This window comes from Panthera onca, chromosome B2 (genome assembly GCF_046562875.1).
Source record: "Panthera onca isolate mPanOnc1 chromosome B2, mPanOnc1 haplotype 2, whole genome shotgun sequence".
Lineage (NCBI taxonomy): Eukaryota > Metazoa > Chordata > Mammalia > Carnivora > Felidae > Panthera > Panthera onca.
In genome coordinates, this window is record NC_138343.1 from 94,316,472 (window position 1) to 94,335,789 (window position 19,318).

The window sequence follows — 19,318 nt, forward strand, 5'->3', positions numbered from 1 at the left end:
AAGCAATTGTGGGGAAATGAAGATAAAATTGCAAATTGTTGAAGATCCACTCAGCTCTGAAATTCCTAACTGGATTGCCACACGCCCCCTCTCATCCCTCTCTTGTCACTTCTAGACCTTCTGGAAAGGGGGTTGCCCAGGAGGATATATAAGACCGGAAGACACCAGGGTTAAAATGCGAACTTCCTGTTCACCCAAGTTTGTGAGTGTTTCTCAGTCTGCAACCTTCCTGCTGCCCTGCCTTCCCTGGCCCACTCTACCCCACATCCCTCCCTCCAACTCGCTTACCATCTTCCTGAGACTGATTGACCCTTTATGAGAGATCAGCACCACATCACCACAAATGGAGGTCCCTGACATTTAGAGATACCTCACCAGGTAATGGCAAATATAATAATTACAAAATATTTCCACGCTCTTGAAAAATGATTCCCCTGAAGGGTCTCTAAGTTACAAGCATCCCCACTTCACTCATAATTAATTAATGAAAATTCAGAAAAAATATATGCTGCATAAAGTGAGGTACACCTTAGAAAACCACTTACTTTATCATTTAAGGTAGGATCATTCAATGAGTAGAGCTTATTGGTAATGTCTTTTCCTATGAGATACCTAAATATTTCATATAGAAACGGTTCTGATTCCAGAAAGTAAGTTAATCTTTCTCTTGACCAGCATAAAAATCTGCAGTTATCATCTGCAATGATGGTGACCTGCCCAAGAAACAAACACAGAAAGAAAAAAGTACTTTGTGTATATGAATTACGACTATAATAATTTTGGGGAAAGGAAGAGTAGAATAATTTAGTGGATATTATTAAAGAAATGATTTATCATATTAATTAAATTAAAATAACATCTATATACACAAGCTTCTATAACTACTATAAAATCACGTTTAAAATCGTTAAAAAACCAAGAATTCTGCAGACGGAAAGCAAACTCTCCAAGTTTCATTGTTGTGCTGTTCTGTGAGGTCTGGTGTCAAAAGCACTGCCACAGAGCATACTAGACTAATGTTACAACTAGATATATAATTTATGGTTAAATATTTCTTTCCACACTGATGATTACAACAGAGGTTTAAGAATACGGCTTCAAGCAAGAGAACTGAGCTAAGATTCGTGAGGCAAGTTACAGATGAAAGATATCCCGCCTAGCCAACTCTGCAAACAAATACTAGTGAATGAGAAAACAGAGTCCTGTGAATTGGTTTTAGGGTCCAGGTTGTTACTGCGGAATATGGCTACTGAGGGTTCTTCTCTGGGTCCTTGTGTCAGAGGTAATTCTCGAGTGTGACCTTTCAGGGCTAGCTCCAGGGTATCGGGAAACCATACCTTGTTCTTGAGCATTGTTCCACAGCAAAGTGGGAAACACTGTAACTGCACTACATACAGCTCAAGTTTCTTTAAATAAATCCTTTCTCCAGAGTGAGGGGTTAAGCCCTCACACCTCAGTGTCAGGAAGCCCATCCCCCCATGGCAGTCCCCTTCCATCAGTTAGTACTCCTCCTCTGAGCTTCATGGGGCACTCATATCACCGAACCCACACTCATCTGTGGACACATCTGTCTCCGCCAGGCACTCTGAGGGCAGGGACTATGCATCTTCATGTCTGAATGCCCAGCGTCCAACACAGAGTGGTGCTCAGTATACATTTATTATATGAAGAAATTAACAAATGAACACAAATAGTGTTGAAGGCAACAACTATTTTTATATCCTCAACATTAAACCCAATGCCTGTCCAGGTCAATTAATAAAGGGTTTTTGAATTGACATGAAATCATACCTGAGCATCAGAGCAAATGTTTCCAATTTCCCCTTGGTTTGTCATAAAATTAAGCATATTTTGGTGATGAGGTGGTATTTATGTCTACTAAGATAGAAAATGGAAAACCCAGCTTCTCAACTAATACTAATAGCTGAAATTTGACCTTTAGCAAATTGGAGGGTTTAGTTACTTTAAAAAATGGGTCAATATTCCTAGAAAAAAAATTTGCATTTATTTATTATATTAAAAGCAGGAATCTCCAAAAACCCAATACATTTGAATTGAAGAAATGCATTACCAACTCTATGACTCTGTGAGACACTAAATTCTACCCTTTCTTTCAATGTGCATTACGTACTTACTTTATGCTAGACACTGTTAAAGGCACTGACATTACGACGTGAACAAGAAAGACAAGATCTTTGCCCTGGGAAATAAATAAAGAAATATGATACCCTCAGGTGACACTAAGTGTTTTGACAAATACACAACCGGGGAAAGTGGTAGAGAATCTCCAGGGAATGACAGTCACACATAATACCACTCACTTTATACATGCATTGTACTTTTAAACATTTAGGTGCTTTTACATCTATAAGTGGATCCTCAAAATTGTCTTTCGGATAAGCAAGTAACATTCTTCTTCATTTTTCAGATGCCAGATGAGAAGACCCAAAAAACTTATTCATGAGCACGTTACCTAGTGATGAAGTGAGTACTTCTGATTTCCAGCCCTGACATGATTTTCCCACCAGACTAAACCCTACCCAATGTGTCCAGTATTTATGAACACAATCACATTGAAAGTAATTTTGTTAAGTGACCACAGGGTCGGCTCAGAGCCCATCAAGAGTTCCTCATACAAACAACAGTTGAACACAATGTCATGAAGCCTACACTCTAGTGGAGGCAGCTAATGATATGTAAAGATATGTGACAAAAAAAAAAAAAGAAGAGTTATAAGAGAAGTATAAGGTCAAGCCAGTACTGAGGAGTTCCCAGAAACACTAAGAGATGGGTAAATAAATGGAGGGCAACTAAATAATATTCCACAGGAGTAATTAGAGAAGGGTGGACAATGGTACTCACTGTAGCACAGCCCTGCAACTGAGCACTGGAGAAAGGGTTAGGAGTTGGAGGTGCCTTCGTTTGGCAAAGAGGTCATCCGGACTTTGGAAAACATAATTCATGTGCAGTGGGGGAAGAAGTTAAAAGAGGAGTTGGAAGTCATCCAAGAGAAGACAAAGGAATTGTACCCAGGTGATGTTTAATACATTTAACTTCTTCTCAACCATTCCAATAACCTCAAGTTCCCACTGAGGCAATGACACTTCTGATACTATCATTTGCTTAGCAAATACATTTCTTACTGCTGGTTGAAAAATACTATGAACCTGTTTACATTGTTATTAAATTTAGACTTAATAACACTATTCAAATAATAAGCTATACCTAGAGAATGTATGAGTGACTTACAGATCTGTAAGCAAAGGCATTTAATTGGATGCGGGTAGTTAGTATATTGACTGAGGTCATTTTACATGATGGCTGATGCTTCATTTCTGCCAAATAGACATTTGTGTTTAATGATTTCCTGTCACAAGAGCCAAGTAAAACATATTTTAATGAGGAATTTCTATAAAGCAATATAAGATTTTTTAAAGCTTCCATAAAATAAATTTGCTTCTTAAGTCATTAGGGCACCTCAGCAGTGCCATGCTTCAGTTCTTGTGAAGAAATAAAAGCAAACAGGGCAATGGAAGATACAAAGGGATTGCTTTCAGGGAGAGAATTGGACTAAGTGTTTTCAGTTGGGTTTGCCCTGATTATTTCAAGGCACTAGGCCTGTCCCTCACTTTAGACTGTACACCCTCACATTACACAAGAACAAGGGTGTCTGAGGGAATTGCCGAATGTGCCACAATTGGAAACCGCAGTCAGACAATATGATGGATGAATATTCTCAGGGGAGAATGTGTTATATTCTTCATGTATTGTATCACATTTCACACATCAGGAACATGAAAATGTCGTAGGACTGGTCTGTTCAGCCAATGCTCAGAGTTCTCATGAGCACCAAAATACAGTAGAGTCAAAGCTCGCAGAGCAAATTGCTTCACAGCTTAACCAAAAGATTTACTTAATACAATAAGATTTGATTTAAATACAGGTAAAAATTTAGTGTTCCTTTATTTCACAAAGGCTTCGATCTCCAAGACATCCTCCTTCCCTTCAAGTCAATAAAGCTTTGATTTTCAGGCTTCCCAGCACAGGACATGCAACCGACTACAGCAAAGCAATAGTGGGACACAGAACACAAAAGATAAATGTGAAAATGGTAAAGCTCACTTGATATAAAGCAACTGCAGAAAGAGAAAGAAACCAAACACAAAAGACGACCTCTACCTCTTATAAGAAAGATACCCAAGATTCTATCAATAGTTCTAAGCAGCAACTTTGGTGTGTAAGTACATAATGGCTGTAAGCATCTGTCGAGTACCTGTGAGTTCAGAACCTGTTTCTCATCCCTGTCACTGTGTCTGTCACAAGCGTCACACGTGTACCCAAATAACATTTTTCTGTGCAATCTCAAGAGATAGACATTGGGTCCACTTGCCTTTCTTTTCCCCTTTCACCTTAGTGAAAGGTACTTTGGTAGTACCCCTACCAACGACGCATTTTAAGAAATACAAATTTGAGGGAAGTAGCACCTTTGTCAGGATACTTTTAATGGTTCAGATTTAAAGAAAAATGAGATTAGCAGGAAAAAAGCATGTAGGTGGAGAAGTTGACCACTGACACTCTCAAATGTCCTCTGCTATGGGCACAGGTAGTGAGAGGTTGCAGCAAAGTTCCTCTGGGAACTTGCTTCACAAAGAGGCACTATATACTCCTACACAGATGTGCAGCAGCTATATTTACTCTTGAGTATCTGCCAAAGGGAACATTTCGTAAACAATCAAAATACAATCTCTCCCGAGGGCTTCTTATGATGGAGTCTGCTCCAATTGTACAGGGCACAGTTTCCATGATGCTACAGTAATTTCTTTCCATTGACCAATCAGAAAATGCCACACCACATTCCATGCAGACAAGAGATGACTGGTGTTGGAAAGGCTGAATAATATCCTTTACCAGCTACAGTACCTCGGTTTTGGTCATATTTTGGAATCTTCACAGCAATTATCAGGAACATTTCTCAGCTAGCAAATCCTAGTCCCTGGTCCCCAAGATGAAACTGTAGCTAGGGATTAGAATTCCTTTTTTTGTTAACTTAATTAAAATATAACTTGAAGTCCAGTGGAAAAGATAGTACATGTTCATATCCCTGGATTCTCAGGGAGCATTTGCTTCTAGAAACAAATGGGTTTCAGTTTCCACCCCCTCGCCAAATCCCAGTCTCTTCAGGGTATAATGAGACTGAGTCACTGTGTAATACCACTTGCTACTATACACAGAGAAATGGATGAAACAGATAAATACACAGATAAGCGGGCTTTGGAAGAAGAAATGTAATAAGGGCAGACGAAAGAAGGAGAGAAGAAATAAGTGGCCCTGCATTCATTTGTAGATGGTGGTGATTAAAGATACAGTAAGAACATTTAAGTCTCAGTGCACAGCTGACCCTCACAAACACAAGGTGAGAGTGTAAATTCGGGAAGCCACGATATAGCATTAGCTTTCTACTTCTGTATCTTAAGCTCAGCCAGTTTGGGAACAGTACTACACCCACTTAATGAACTTATATGAGACCTTGCAGTAAATACATATAACTGTACCAAGTTGTGTGGTTATGCAGACCTGTTACTCAGGCAGAATGAGAGTGGGGCAGGGCTGAGGCCATTGTATATAAAGTAAACTGTATGTCTGTAAATTTTCCCTTTTATCTCCATGTGGTCTCCCAAATTGTACAGTCTCAAAATGAAACTCAAAAATAATACTGGTCATCAAGAAACACTGACATTTCCTCCCTCAGGTGATAACATCCCTTCTATTCCATTTCCTGCCTATATAGATTCACCCTCTTGCTCATAAGCATCCCTATTCCGCAATTTATCTAGAGGCTAAGATCAAAGGATACTCTCACCCGTTTTCCTGGTTACTTTCCTATCAATCAAGAGGGGAATAAAATAGGAGGGCTGGACACTTACAGAAAGGATGAAAACAAACTGCCACATAATGGAACAATTTTTAACTATGAAGAACTTCATCCTTTGTCCCTAAAATATTCATTAAATATGAAATTGTAAAGTGACTAGGTTATTTCATAAGGATTAACAGGATATCTCTAGGGCAAAGCCAGTTTCTCTTTTTTCCCAATAAAATTTTAACCAATTACGTGTTTTGGAAACACTGATTATCCACAACTGATATTTTCCTTTTTTCTCATAATCAAAGCACTCGATGTTTTCTATGAAAAGTTATAAAAATTCAAAGAAACAAAAAGGAAGAAAATAAAAAAAAGTAGTCAAACTCACAACCCAGAAGTAACAGTGTTAACACTATGCCCAAAGTAGGATATATCTTTCTAGAGCTCTTAATGCATGTATAGGCACTATTTTGTTTAAGTTCCACAAAAATGGGATCATGCAATATATACCATATGATAATCTTTTATTTTCAATTAATCACTTTTCTAGTAATATCCTTCAGATTTTGAATGAGACATGAACTAGCTCCAATCTTCTTAAAAATCATGCCAACACATACCTGGAATTTTTCGCCTTTGTGCATCTGAGTTGATCTAAATTCTGGTGAATCTATAAAGGCACAGGGGTAAATGTTATGCAGAAAATGTCCTCGATAGGAAACCTTCATTCTGATAACAGAAATTCATGTTAATATATGCATAATATTTCATAAATAACATGATGATCCTTAATCTTATAGTATTTTGTACTAAAGTTTTAAAGACTCCAAAGATGACAGACACAATTAAAAGCACTTTCTGAAACGCATAAATATTTACTTCAAAATAAATTTCATCAACAAGAAAAAAAAAAAAAAAAAAAAAAAAGGACAGGTTCCAGTACTGAACACACACATGCCTTCCAATAGTTATTACTGCTTGTTTAGCTGGAGTGGCCATAAATTTATCACTCAAACTCAGATATTTTTGAGAAGGAAAGGATTGGTATTAATAATTATGCCAGAAAAATACACACTGGCTCTCTCCCCAGAAGACTGATATTTCTAGAAGTTATATTTTTGTGATATTCAAAAAATAATCAAATCACCTCTGAAACACGCACAAGCTTTTGGAAGTTTAATGCCCAACTTAAGCCTACGTCAATTTTGATTCGTTAACTTTAAAAAAGGGTCAGTCGGGGTTCAGAATATTCACAACTGAAAATCTTAACATCAACAAGAACTGGAGTAGTCAATTCTATGTAACTCTAACACGTTGCTCTGTAGTATTCTAAAACGCAGTTGTAAAATGGAATTTCAGCACCAAAAAACTCTGCGACCGTTTCCTCCATTAGCTGGTATCATTCCTCTCTAGTCATTCCCTTCCCAGGGGACATGAGAAGACTTAGGGCAAACTGGACATTTCAATTTCCATAGAGCACTTACTTCCCCTTCAGGAGAATACTCAGACGGTCATCAACGGAGGTTTTATCCTCTGCAGCATAAGCCTGGCCCTTTTTTAAGGTTTGGATCATACAAAACTGGCCAGTTAATCTTCTGAACAAATCTGGAGGCACACGGAGTGGTTCGAACAATCGGCGATAGATGCCACTGAGTTCCTTTTCAATCTTTACCTGAAACGCAGCAATGACCACATGCTGTAGTAACGCAGCAACACTGAAACATTGGCTTCTGCAGTCTCAGTACGGTTTTGAGAGTAAACACGTCTTCAACAAACACCATGGCCCTGTATTTCAGTACATGGAATCTTATACAGAGACTAAGTGGTGACATAAGTTTAGATGCTAAAAGGGCACTTTTGCAGTTAAACAACTCCAAGAGCATATGGAAAAGATTTGCACTATTGATCACATCTCCTCCTAGGCGCTGGAAAGCGGCTGGGGATGTTTTGCATGTTATCACAACATGTACCTTCCCAATCTTAGCACTTCCTGTAAATAACACAAAACCTTTTTTTTTTTTTTTTTTTTTAACATTTATTTTGAGACAGAGAGAGACAGAGCATGAACATGGGAGGGTCAGAGAGAGAGGGAGACACAGAATCTGAAACAGGCTCCAGGCTCTGAGCTGTCAGCACAGAGCCCGACGCGGGGCTCGAACTCACGGACTGTGAGATCATGACCTGAGCCGAGGTCGGACGCTTAACCGACTGAGCCGCCCAGGTGCCCCAACACAAAACCTTTTTGTCTTTATAACAGCTGTTTCACAGAAAGAAATTACATGAACTTTTAAATATTATAGCAAAAAAAGAGAAACACACTAAATAGGAACCAACACAGAAAAAAAATTTATGAAAATACATACAGTAAGCATTTTATCTATATGTATTATTTAATGCATCAGCATAGGAGAACAAATATTCACAGCTGCAATCATTGCTTCTGATTTATTTATTCTGAAGCAAAGTGAAGACAGTAAAAGGGTTTCAGTGTAGCAATTTCATCCTAAGCTAAAATACTTTGTAGAATGGAGAACCCGCCAATTAACTCCGACTACTAGAGAAAAAAAGGGAAGAGCAAAACGGCTCAGTCACCTCTGCTGTCAGTCAAGACCCAGATCACACCCTGTATTTGGGCCCAGCATTAGTCTGGGAAAACTGTAAAGCATGTGAATGAACTTTGGGGTTCAAATGATCATCCATCCCCAAGAAATCTACGGCAGACGCAACATGGAGCTTATAGACCTGGCTGATGAGAGCCACTCAGATGTCACTATAGCCTTTGTGATGCTCTTGTCATGTTCCATTTCAACAAAGAAACAGAATTTACATTTTTCAAAAACATAAGTTTATAATCTGAGAAGACACAAAAGCACAGATACTGTGTGAATGTGTTACTTGATGCTACTACCTTATGTTCAGAACTTGGGGTTCCAACAAGTTCTGGTATTCAGAAATTACAACTCTATTACTACCATCTACCTCCTCTACTTCAGAGATCTAGTAACGAGTGTTTAAGATAATTTAGTCACAAATACGTCCCACTTTCAGGATACATGGTAGCCAACGTGGTATAGCAATGAACACATGAACTAAACAAATCTATTGACTCATATTCATCATCTGGTCATTCTGCAAGTGTTAGCTCAAGTCCCAATTCCTTCATGAAGCCTTCTTAATTCTTGTGAAAGCACTCACTCATCAAATATTTTTTTGAGCACTTGTTATGCGACAATCATGGTTGACAGACACATGGAATACAACAGTAAGGTGGCAGATGATGTTATTGTTTCCAACTATGTGCTGCTCCCATCCCCTGTAAAAGGATTATCCATCCCCTTACCCCAACCTATTCCCACATTATCACCCTTGGCCACGTCATTTGCTTTAGCCAATGAAATGTGAGCAAAGGTGACATATGCTCCTTCTGAGCAGAGGTTTTAAGAGACACCGGGTATTTCTCTTTTGTTCTCTCATACTTTTCTCTCTGCTATGAGAATGTATATCTAAACGGAATCTGGTGCTTCAGCAGAGACTCTGAGATGAAGCCACAGAGCAGAATCACAACTGACACACAACTGCCAGAGTCCACGTATAAGGTGCGTGAGGAAAAAACAAAACAAAACAAAACACCTGTCACTGTTATTTGTCACTGAGATTTTCAGATTGTGTATTACACAGGATAACTTCGAGAAACCTAATATGGTAAGCAAAACAGACTGGGTCACAATGACGATGAGGTTACAGTCTAGTAGAATGCCTATTATATACAGCATCTGTATCATTCAAATTATAATTTCCTGTGAAATGTCTTGTTTTGGAATAGTTTTCTGTGTGCAAGTCTGGCTTCGAACACGTACAAGTGCTGTATCTTTTACCTTACTGGATAATTATGTGTAATTTGAATAGTTAGTAAACACGTATGGAGTGATTTCTAGGAGCCATGATGTTTTCTTAATTCTATTTACATCTCTTTGTCTTAGAATGACCAAGGAAACACAAGATAAATCAGAATTGGGAAAAAAAAGTTAAATACTAAAGCTAAATATAGTGTTTTGGCATCACCCTCCCCAAATGTCAATTTCCTTAAATGAGTATTTTGGGGTAACGAAAAAAAATAAAGTCACTATATTTAAAAAAAATAGCATGAGGGGTGCCTAGGTGGCTCAGTCAGTTAAGCATCTGATTCCTGATCTCAGCTCAGGTCATGATCTCACAGTTCCGTGAGGTCAAGCCCCACATTGGGCTCTGTGCTGACAGTGTGGAGCCTGCCTGGAATTCTCTTACTCTCCCTCTCTCTCAAAATAAATAAATACACTTAAAAAAAAATAAAAATAAAAAATAGCACGAACTATTTGTAAATCATTAGTATTTTCAAGGCAGTTGCCTATAGTTGATTTTACAACTAGGCAAAGATATTTCCAGGTGACATTTGAGTGTCAATAGACAAAAGAAATAATGAAGTTATAGGACTAAAATGACGGAGAATATGGACATGTTCTCTGATGTCTAAATTGCCTTAATGATTTAAAGAATTTTAAAAACTCCTATGTAAAACAAATTTCATGGTATTCAAATATTTCACTTTATATATAAACAAAATCAGAGAAATGATATTAAAGGGACCAAAGATGTTAGATGTTCATTCTTAAGTCTGAACAAAGCATTTTAAAAGCTTTTTGGCTTTAAAATCCCTTCCTTAAGAGGTGCCTGGGTGGCTCAGTTGGTTAAGCGTCTGGCCTTTGGTTTCAGCTCAGGTCATGATCTGATGGTTTATGAGACCAAAGTTTGAGAGACTGAGCCCAGCTGTCAGTGCAGAGCCTGCTTTGGGATTTTCTCTCTCCCCCTCTCTCTCTGCCCCGCTCCACCACATGTGTAGTCATTTTCTCTCTCTCTCAAAATAACTAAATCAATTTTAAAAATAAAATAAAATAAAATCTCTTCCTAATTAATTAATTTTAGTCATTACCGGTCTTTTCTTGTACAAAAGATAGGACAGATGCAAAATGTTGACACCCAGGAACACAGAGTTCCAGATCATGATATCCAAGGCACATCGGTAGAGAGTGGCCCAGACAATATAAAGGGTACATCCTGTTGAATAACAAAGTTAACATGTTAGATGATTGGCATAGCACCAGTATGTAGATTAATAAATTTTTTATCCTCTGTATACAAATATAATCAAGCACATTTTAGAACTACCTAAGCCAAACATCACATTAACTTCCATTTTGTTTTTTGTCTTGTTACCACAAAAGGAAAATGTGCTCTATTGTGGAAAATTTATATAGCAAATATTTTTAAAGGGGAAAACCCCCATAATTTTACTACTTAAAAAAAAAACACTGTCGATATTTTATACTTCTTTACAGTGTTGATACATTTTTACCTGATGGCAAACCTACTGTCTATAAAATTTTAAAACCCACTCTTTAACTTATTTTGCTTACTGTGGTAATTTCCCTATTTTGTTAAAACTCTTCATATACATAGTTTTCAACGACTGTAACTGACTAAATCCTAATTTATCTAAGCATTTCCAACTGGTAAATAGATGAGATTTTGGGGGTGTAATTTTTGATACATCGCCAAAACATATTTATACATTAAAAATTGATGTGTTTTTTTGTTTTGTTTACTATTTTCTTAGGGTGGATTACCTAACAGTAAGTCAAGGAAATGAACTTCACAGCTTTTGATGAGACTAAAGAATTGCTTCTCAAAGGTATATAGACGTTTGCAATCCTACTCGTTAGGAATGCTACTATTAAGTTGACAATATTACAAAATTTGAAGTCTCTTCATTTGAGAGTGAGGAATTATATATTCTATATAATTTTGCATTTCCATGATTATTGGTGAGCCTGAATATTTTACCAAATATTTAACCATGTAAATTTTCACTTGATGATTTTCCATTCACCTGTGGAAATCTTGCTTTTTCTTATCAATTCTCTTAATTTAGGAAGAATACCCATTTTCTTTTGCTCGATGGATGGTGGGAGAGTCAATATATAATTTGAAAAAAAAACGATCAATATGATACAAATATATCAACAACATATACGCACATAAAAGCTAAACACTCGCATTAAAAAGTTGATCATTTGCAATTTTTATTTCATCATAATGATTTGGGACACCTGAATAGGCCCAAATGTAAAACTTCATAAGTTCTTTAAAAAATATTTCATAGCAAGTGTTGTTGAATTTTAAAATACTATTACTTAAAGAAGACAGGGAAGCATAATGCTTCAGCTGACTGGGAACATGAGGATCTGAATTACAGTCCTGGGTTAGCCACGTTCTCTCCATCTTAATTTTGGATGAGTCAGTTAACTTCTCCAGGTCTCTTTGTTTATTAAGTGTCGGACTAGATGATCTCCTTGGCCGTCCACCTCTAGAACTGTGTCTTAAAATTTATAATTAGCTTTTGCCTTTTTTGCAGGGTGTGGTTTGGTTTTGTTTTTCATTCAACACTCTGCAATGCCTGCTGCAATCCCTGCCTTACTCAGAGGTTACAGCCACAGAAGCCCACAGGCCACCTTCTGGCTTCCCTTCCAGCCTCTTATTTTATCTATCTATCTATCTATCTATCTATCTATCTATCATCTACCTACTTTGAGTGTAGTTGACACATAATGTTACATTAGTTTCAGGCGTATAACATAGTGGTTCAACACGTTTACACCTATATATGTTTTGCTGTGCTCACCATAAGTGTAGCTGCCATCTGTTGCCACACAGCATTATTACAGTATCACTGACGATATTCCCTATGCCTTTTATTCCCATAACTTATCCATTCCATAACTGGAAGCCTGTCTCTTGTTTCTAGGCTTTACTTTGACCATTCCTTGTAATTTTTCACGTATTTCAGGCATAATGAGCTACTCTCCACTCCCCCTAGATATGATGAACTTCCCTCTCTTCTGTGCCTTTTCCTGGATACCACACACACTCACACTCAGAGAAATCCTGTTCATCTTCCAAAAGCCAGCTCCAATGTCATCTCCACAGTGTGACCTTGCTCCACCTTCCTGCTGAGGCTGTCACCCTCTCCGTTTCTCCCTGGCACTGGGTGCACATGTGCATCACAGCCTCCAACACCTCACACGTGACTGTCCATCTGTGTCTCCCAGCCCCCCAAAAGTATCTTTTTCAAAAATGGACACTGCCTTCTTCAGTCTTTACCTGACACATTACAGGTGCTCAAAAATGCATCTGAATAAAACAATCATCAAGGAAATAATCACACAGAGAGTAATTTGTCAAAAATCACTGCCTGAAATAATAAATTCAATTGTTCTGGTATTTTGATGTGAATCTGTTTAACCTGCTTCATCAGGATTATTGGAGCTCCCTCAAAAGTTTTATTTGAACTATTGTGTCTAGGAAACTGCTTTTGTTTCCAGTGTTGCATTATAGGTAATAAGTAAAAGCCTATTCAAATAATAGTGCTTACGACTGGATAGTACTTACTATGTCCCAGGCCTGTTATAAGTCAAATATCGCACACACACACACACACACACACACACACACACACACTCTTACACAAACACACAAACACACACACACACACACACACACACACACACACACACACTCGTTTAATTCTTCCAACAACTCTAGGGGGTAGTATTATTTTTACCCTTATTTGGCACATGGGAAACTGAGGAGTAGAAAGGTTTAAACACCTGCCCTAGTTACACAGTTAGCAAGTGGTGGAATCAGGATTTGAATTACGCAGTCTGCTCCAAAGTCCACACTTCTATATACAAATGGGTTTTTTGACACCTGGAAAATCTAACAACATAGAAAACATACATGGTCTTATATAAAATAAATATGGAAAGATATGGCATGTAAAGGCCTACCTTGCAAGTTACCTGATACACGTACTGCTTATTTGCTGACAAAGATTTATATTTCTGGTATGCTACAGACCTGACAAGGAACAGTCTGAAGTCCCCAACACTGAGCCCATCTGATGCCAGTTATAGAGAACTTAAATACATCTCAGTCAGGTATCTTACCTATAGTTAACATCCCCCTAAGAAGTATCATATGAAGATGAAGACTAGTTGGAATAACCAACCCAATTGTGAAAAAAATATTTGCTACATGAAAAACTAGATGATGTATCTCTCTCCAGTTTTCACATATGGTCTCATTGGAAGGCACAGGTATGACACTTTCTAACTCAGGTGTAAAACCTATTGCAGTTGATTCTGTCAATGGGCTTGACTCGGTATAATTCATCTTGAAAACTCTGTAAAAACAAAGAAACAAAAGGACAATCATAAAAAATGGCAGCTGTATCTTACTACCCCTATAGGTATTATATCAAAATTATTTCTGTGAACTAAATATTGGTAAATAGACTTCTTTGGTACTTATGAATTAAAGCCAGGTTTGAACCCCACCAGTCACACACTAAGTATATCCATTTCTTTATCTGTTAAATGATGATAATACCTCATTTAACTTTCTACTAAGATGAAATGAAATATATAAAATATTTAGCATAGTGCACAACTATTCACTGATATGTATATCTGTATATAGACATACATGGTGGGGAGAGAGGAATGAGGAATTAATTTGTCTAAAAGGCAATCACCAATATTCATAAACCATAGCAATTACAAAGTTTTCTATCACATTCCCACTATGACACTGATTCTGAACACAGAAAAGGTAAATGGAAAAACTGATTTTTTAAATAGTTTCCAAAAAATTAACACTCTCATATCTTTTATTTGAAGGCTTAGGATATTGAGGAGGCTCTATTTTTAACTGTCATTAAGTCATTATATCATACACATATACATTCCATATTATCCTATATGCACATAATAAATACATTACTAATCACTTATACATACACAGATATAATATTTACTCCTTTCATCGTCCAGTTTAAGTCTCTACTTTCTTTCCCATAAAAACTCTACTTGATAGCACATCACAAATTAAAAAGTAGTAAACTTCTGGTTTACTTCTATGTAGGAGAGGTAATGAACATTCTTTCAACCATTTAATGTAAAAATCTATAGCAAATACATTTCAAAGAGTATACATTTTACACATGCTTACATAAACCTTAACACAAAGTGGCACTATTTCCTGACTAAATTACCTGTCCTCCTTCTCTGGTACTTAAAAAACTTTACCTATTATTAGTTATACAAATTGGTCCCTGACAAAAACCATGTAGGTTTACAGATTATATTAATTATCCTGTTTCAGAAATAGAATTCCAAATGGGAACCAAAAATATCTTTAACTTTCATTCTAATGATAAGTATTTCTTTCCAAAATAAGGTCATATAATTAGCCATACATTTCCAATCATTTTTTTTTTATCATACCAAAGTACAGGTTTTAGGTGGTAGAATAATTAATTGGTATAGGTTGGGCATTCTGAAAGGATGTTATTAGACAAATCTGAAGGAATTCTACATTCGTTAAGATGATAAAAAAACATACACGCATTACAAACTATGAATGAAATGATCAAGTCAATTAAAGATCTCTTCATACAATTCTGACATAGTTCAAAAATATAAGAGAAATAGTTGACTTAGATGTTGATTTTCTGCAAAAAGGAAAGAAACCACAAAAGTCCAACTACTTTCCAAATGTTTGAATCAACAAAAATATAAGTCTATTGGGGGCATGATTATTTGAATAATTCCATTTATATGACGTTTGCTTTTAAGACCAAATCAGAATTAATCCTATAATTTCCGCAGGAGGGAGAATGAAATTAAAGGTCCTCTATCACTCATAAGCTAGTGTCAAGGTCTGCTTATGCATTAGCATTACCTAAACTAATAACCACATTTCTTTTTTTTTTTTTTTAATGTTTTTTCATTTTTGAGAGACTGAGAGACAGAGCACAAGCGGGGGAGGGGCAGAGAGAGAGGGAGACACAGAATCCGAAGCAGGCTCCAGGCTCTGAGCTGTCAGCACAGACCCTGACATGGGGCTGGAACCCACAAACTGTGAGATCATGACCTGAGCCAAAGTCAGATGCTCAACCAACTAAGCCACCCAGGCGCCCCTAATAAGTACATTTCTATGGCTTCCACCTCCATTGTCCTATTTGCTTTTCTAACTACCCTGTGCTCTCTATGAGGCAGGGGTGTTGTCATATTCATCTATGTATACCCAAGGCCTAGATTCTGTAGAGAATGCCAGAGCTGAAAGCCATACAGAAGGGACACAAACATGACAAACACTTTTAGAAATCATTTTCAGTCTCCCCAAACCTTAGAAGTAAAGACAGGAAAGTGTCCAGTGTTCCTGGGACTAAGAGAGTCAGGTTCTATACCAAAAGCCCTGGGGAGCCACAGAAGTCAGGGGAAAGTCATTTCCGCTGCTTGGGTCTGCCTCTTCCTGGGAACAGAGGCGGCTGGACTAGATGGACTTTGAAACACTTTCAAGTTTTAATAGCCTGAGGCTCTAATACACATTTATATAATAAGTTAGTTAAGACATATTCCCCCTCATATCCACCCAATTATACCTGTAATGCCAACTAGCTCAATTTCAGGCTTTTAAAAGTTCTTCAGGTGGCAATAAAAGTACCAACTTCTGCTCCAAGAGCAATAATAGGAAAACTATGATCCACTGATGCAAGAATCAGAAAAATAACAGGAATTTTTAAAAGGTGGGATCACCCGACAACATATTTTGATGCTCCACACCTTATTTAAAGTGTATATTTTTAAATTTTCTGTATGTATTATAGCTTATAGAATAACATTGTATAATACATTTATTATACAATTTATTTGTGCATTTATCTTTACATCAATTTTGAAATGCCAGTTACCTGTTGTCAATAATATTGATTAGACCTTACTGGTTTCAGCTTCTTTTGATCACTTTTAATGGATTTAAGTCGTTAACACTGAACTAGCCTTCTACAGACAATGAGTCTAAGGAGGAAGGCTAGACTGGTAAATTGGTAAACGTTCAGATAAATTTTGACTGAGTCAAGAGAAGTCTTCTTTCTTCTATTAGTTCTTCAGAGTCTAATTCCCTTAATTACCTGCTCTGGTAAAGTCCTGTTGTTCTATTGATTTTCAATAGCTACGTGTCTGCAGTATTAAACAGCTAAATGGTGAAACTAACATTAATCCTTCACCAAACTACAAAAATGAAAAAGATAGCAGCAATGAACAAAAGTCGTGCTGGCAGATTTAATCCATTCTGTAAATGGATCGAACCGAACCTTTGCACATTTTCGGAATGGCAAAGGGCATTAACGCTGCCAAGGGTCTTTTCGCACATATTCTTGGGTTAAGGCAAGCAGTTTCTGGGACGTGTCTGGCCAATAACACGTTCCCCAAAGCCTCAGAAACGAGGGCGCTGGTGGGTGGCGAGATTCACGGGTTCCCCAGCCATCGGTTCTCCCCAGGGAACCCGCTCACCTCGCTCAGTGTCTACTGTTCTCCTTGACCCGAACTCCGGGGCCACGCGGCGTGTTCAGTGAGCACCGCGCCCCACCTGGCCCTCCCAGCGCCCGGCCAGGGCAGGCCACACGGTGCGCCCGGCTGCCCGCAGCCTCCGCGTGAGAGCGGCGGCCCTACAGCGGGCGAGGACGAGTCGTAGTGGGTTAGGGGCCCGGAGCCCCGGAAGTCCAGCGGGGAGCGGAGATGCCCAGCTCACCAAGGGCTTGCCCGGGCCAGAGCGCGGGAACCGGCACCGGAAGGGGCTCGTGCGCCAGGGGACGCTGGCGCTGCCAGACCCATGTTGCAGCAGCTGGCACCTGAGGGTCTGTGGCCGTGAACCCCAGAAGGGGGAGAAGGGCCGTTTCCGAGACCAGGGAACCCCACGAGGGCCCGGCCGGGGAGAGGGCGGGGCTCCTGGCGGCCGGGCTGGAAAACCCGAGCGCCGCGGGGGCTGACAAAGTTGCTCCCAGTGGAGCAGGGATCCAACTTTCGCTTCCCTATTTAGCCCCGGGAGCTCGAGGCTGCAAATATCCGGGCGCGCGGGGGGGAGCCGGCGGCAGCTACGCCTCCCGCTCCTTACCTGGCTCGTCCCTGGCACCGAACCTGGGCGGCGCTGGCCAAAGTTTGGGGCGACAGCGGCAGGGCGCGGGGGACGGCGACGCGGCGGCTCGACGGGCGCCCGAGGCGACAGCCTCGGCAGATCGCGGGTCCGGAGCCTCCTTGGCCGGTGCCGGGTCCCCGCGCCGGCAGCGGCTTTGACTAAAATAGGCATCGCGACGGTGGCTGCCCGGGCTGGGGCCGCACCGCGCACGCGCCCGCCGCCCCGGCGCCCCCCGGCGGGCGGAGCCCGGGGCCTCGGCCCGACTCCCCACCGGGCTGCTCCAGTTCCACCGCCGTCTGCACCGCCGTGCTCAGTTTGAAACACCCGCTTATTTCTTTCCCCGTTTCCTCTCTACTTCTCGATTCTGTCCTTGTTTGGGCATCACTGTGGAGGGGGGCGGGGGGCGGGCAGCATCTTAGGACCAGCGGCGTTGGTGGCTCTTCTCCTTAGGGATAACTCGTGAACTCGAGCAGTAGGATCCCAGTAGGGAGAGAAATCAGGATAAAAATGAGAACTAGAATTTCATTCCCATCCAGGTCGAACGACCCACACGCATAACTCCTTTCTGGGACACTCGCTCGCATCTCAGCACCGGCAGGAAGGGCCGGGAGAGCGCGCAACTCCGCGTCTGAGCCTCGCGGTGGAGGCTGGCGGGTTGGCTCACACCGACGCAGGACACCGCCCTCCGGGACCCGGGTCGGAGCAAGCCAGCCTTGTTGCTGCGGGGACCACGCGGGAGAGACTTTTGACACAAGCCACGTTTGGTTTCAAAGAAAAGAGGGTACTTACCTGAAATTTGCACTCCCATGGCGGTGCAGGGCCCTCCGCTCAAAGCGGAGCTCCCCACCCGAATTTGACAAGTGAAGTTGGTAGACTTGGGACCATAAACTGGAAAACAAGATATGAAAGTATGCTCCAATCAATCTTTACTGTTCATAGAGGACAACCATTTGGGGTAAGAAATGCAGGGCAAATTGATGAAGAGTTGGCATGGGGGAGGGGGTGGAAGACAAAAGAGGACCGTTAGGTGGACCTTCAGTTTCCACCCCAAGTGTCCCATGTTGGGACAGAATTTGTGCCGATTATTAGAGTAGGAGGCCGTTCATGCGTGCCAGACATGATCTAAATATGAAAAAGAACACAGGTACATTATAAGGTAAGTACCTGGAGGTTCACACTTGCCAAATCTCTCCAGTGACGAAGCAGGGCAACATAGTGTCCAAGAACGTGGGTCCCAGTGCTGGACAGGCCGGGTTTGAAACCTGCCTCTACCACCAGCTGGCTGTGTGATCTTGGAAAGTTGCTTAACTTTTCTGTGCTTCAGTTTCCTTTTTTTGCACCATGGGGATGGTGATGATGATGATGACAGTGATGATTGCACCTGTA

At 39.9% G+C, this 19,318-nt stretch overlaps 1 protein-coding gene and 1 long non-coding RNA gene across 6 annotated transcripts in view; one reads left to right on the plus strand and one right to left on the minus strand.

The window, feature by feature from the left end:
- Nucleotides 1–18,857, minus strand: part of POPDC1 (popeye domain cAMP effector 1) — a 37,971-nt gene extending 19,114 nt beyond the window's left edge. The window contains exons 1-6 of one of the 4 annotated variants that reach the window (XM_060616283.3): nucleotides 18,722–18,857; nucleotides 13,903–14,138; nucleotides 10,830–10,954; nucleotides 7,348–7,535; nucleotides 6,484–6,592; nucleotides 546–713 (exon numbers count right to left, since the gene is read on the minus strand). In XM_060616283.3, the coding sequence (XP_060472266.2) occupies nucleotides 546–713; nucleotides 6,484–6,592; nucleotides 7,348–7,535; nucleotides 10,830–10,954; nucleotides 13,903–14,128 (816 nt within the window). In that variant the 5' untranslated portion in view covers nucleotides 14,129–14,138; nucleotides 18,722–18,857. The other 3 variants (XM_060616281.3, XM_060616282.3, XM_060616284.3) reach the window with 3 other exon arrangements.
- Nucleotides 18,779–19,318, plus strand: part of LOC132667443 (uncharacterized) — a 127,607-nt gene continuing 127,067 nt past the window's right edge. For both annotated transcript variants that reach the window (XR_013555700.2, XR_009605157.3), the window contains exon 1: nucleotides 18,779–18,887. This is a non-coding gene — a long non-coding RNA (uncharacterized LOC132667443). The remainder of the gene's footprint in view (nucleotides 18,888–19,318) is intronic.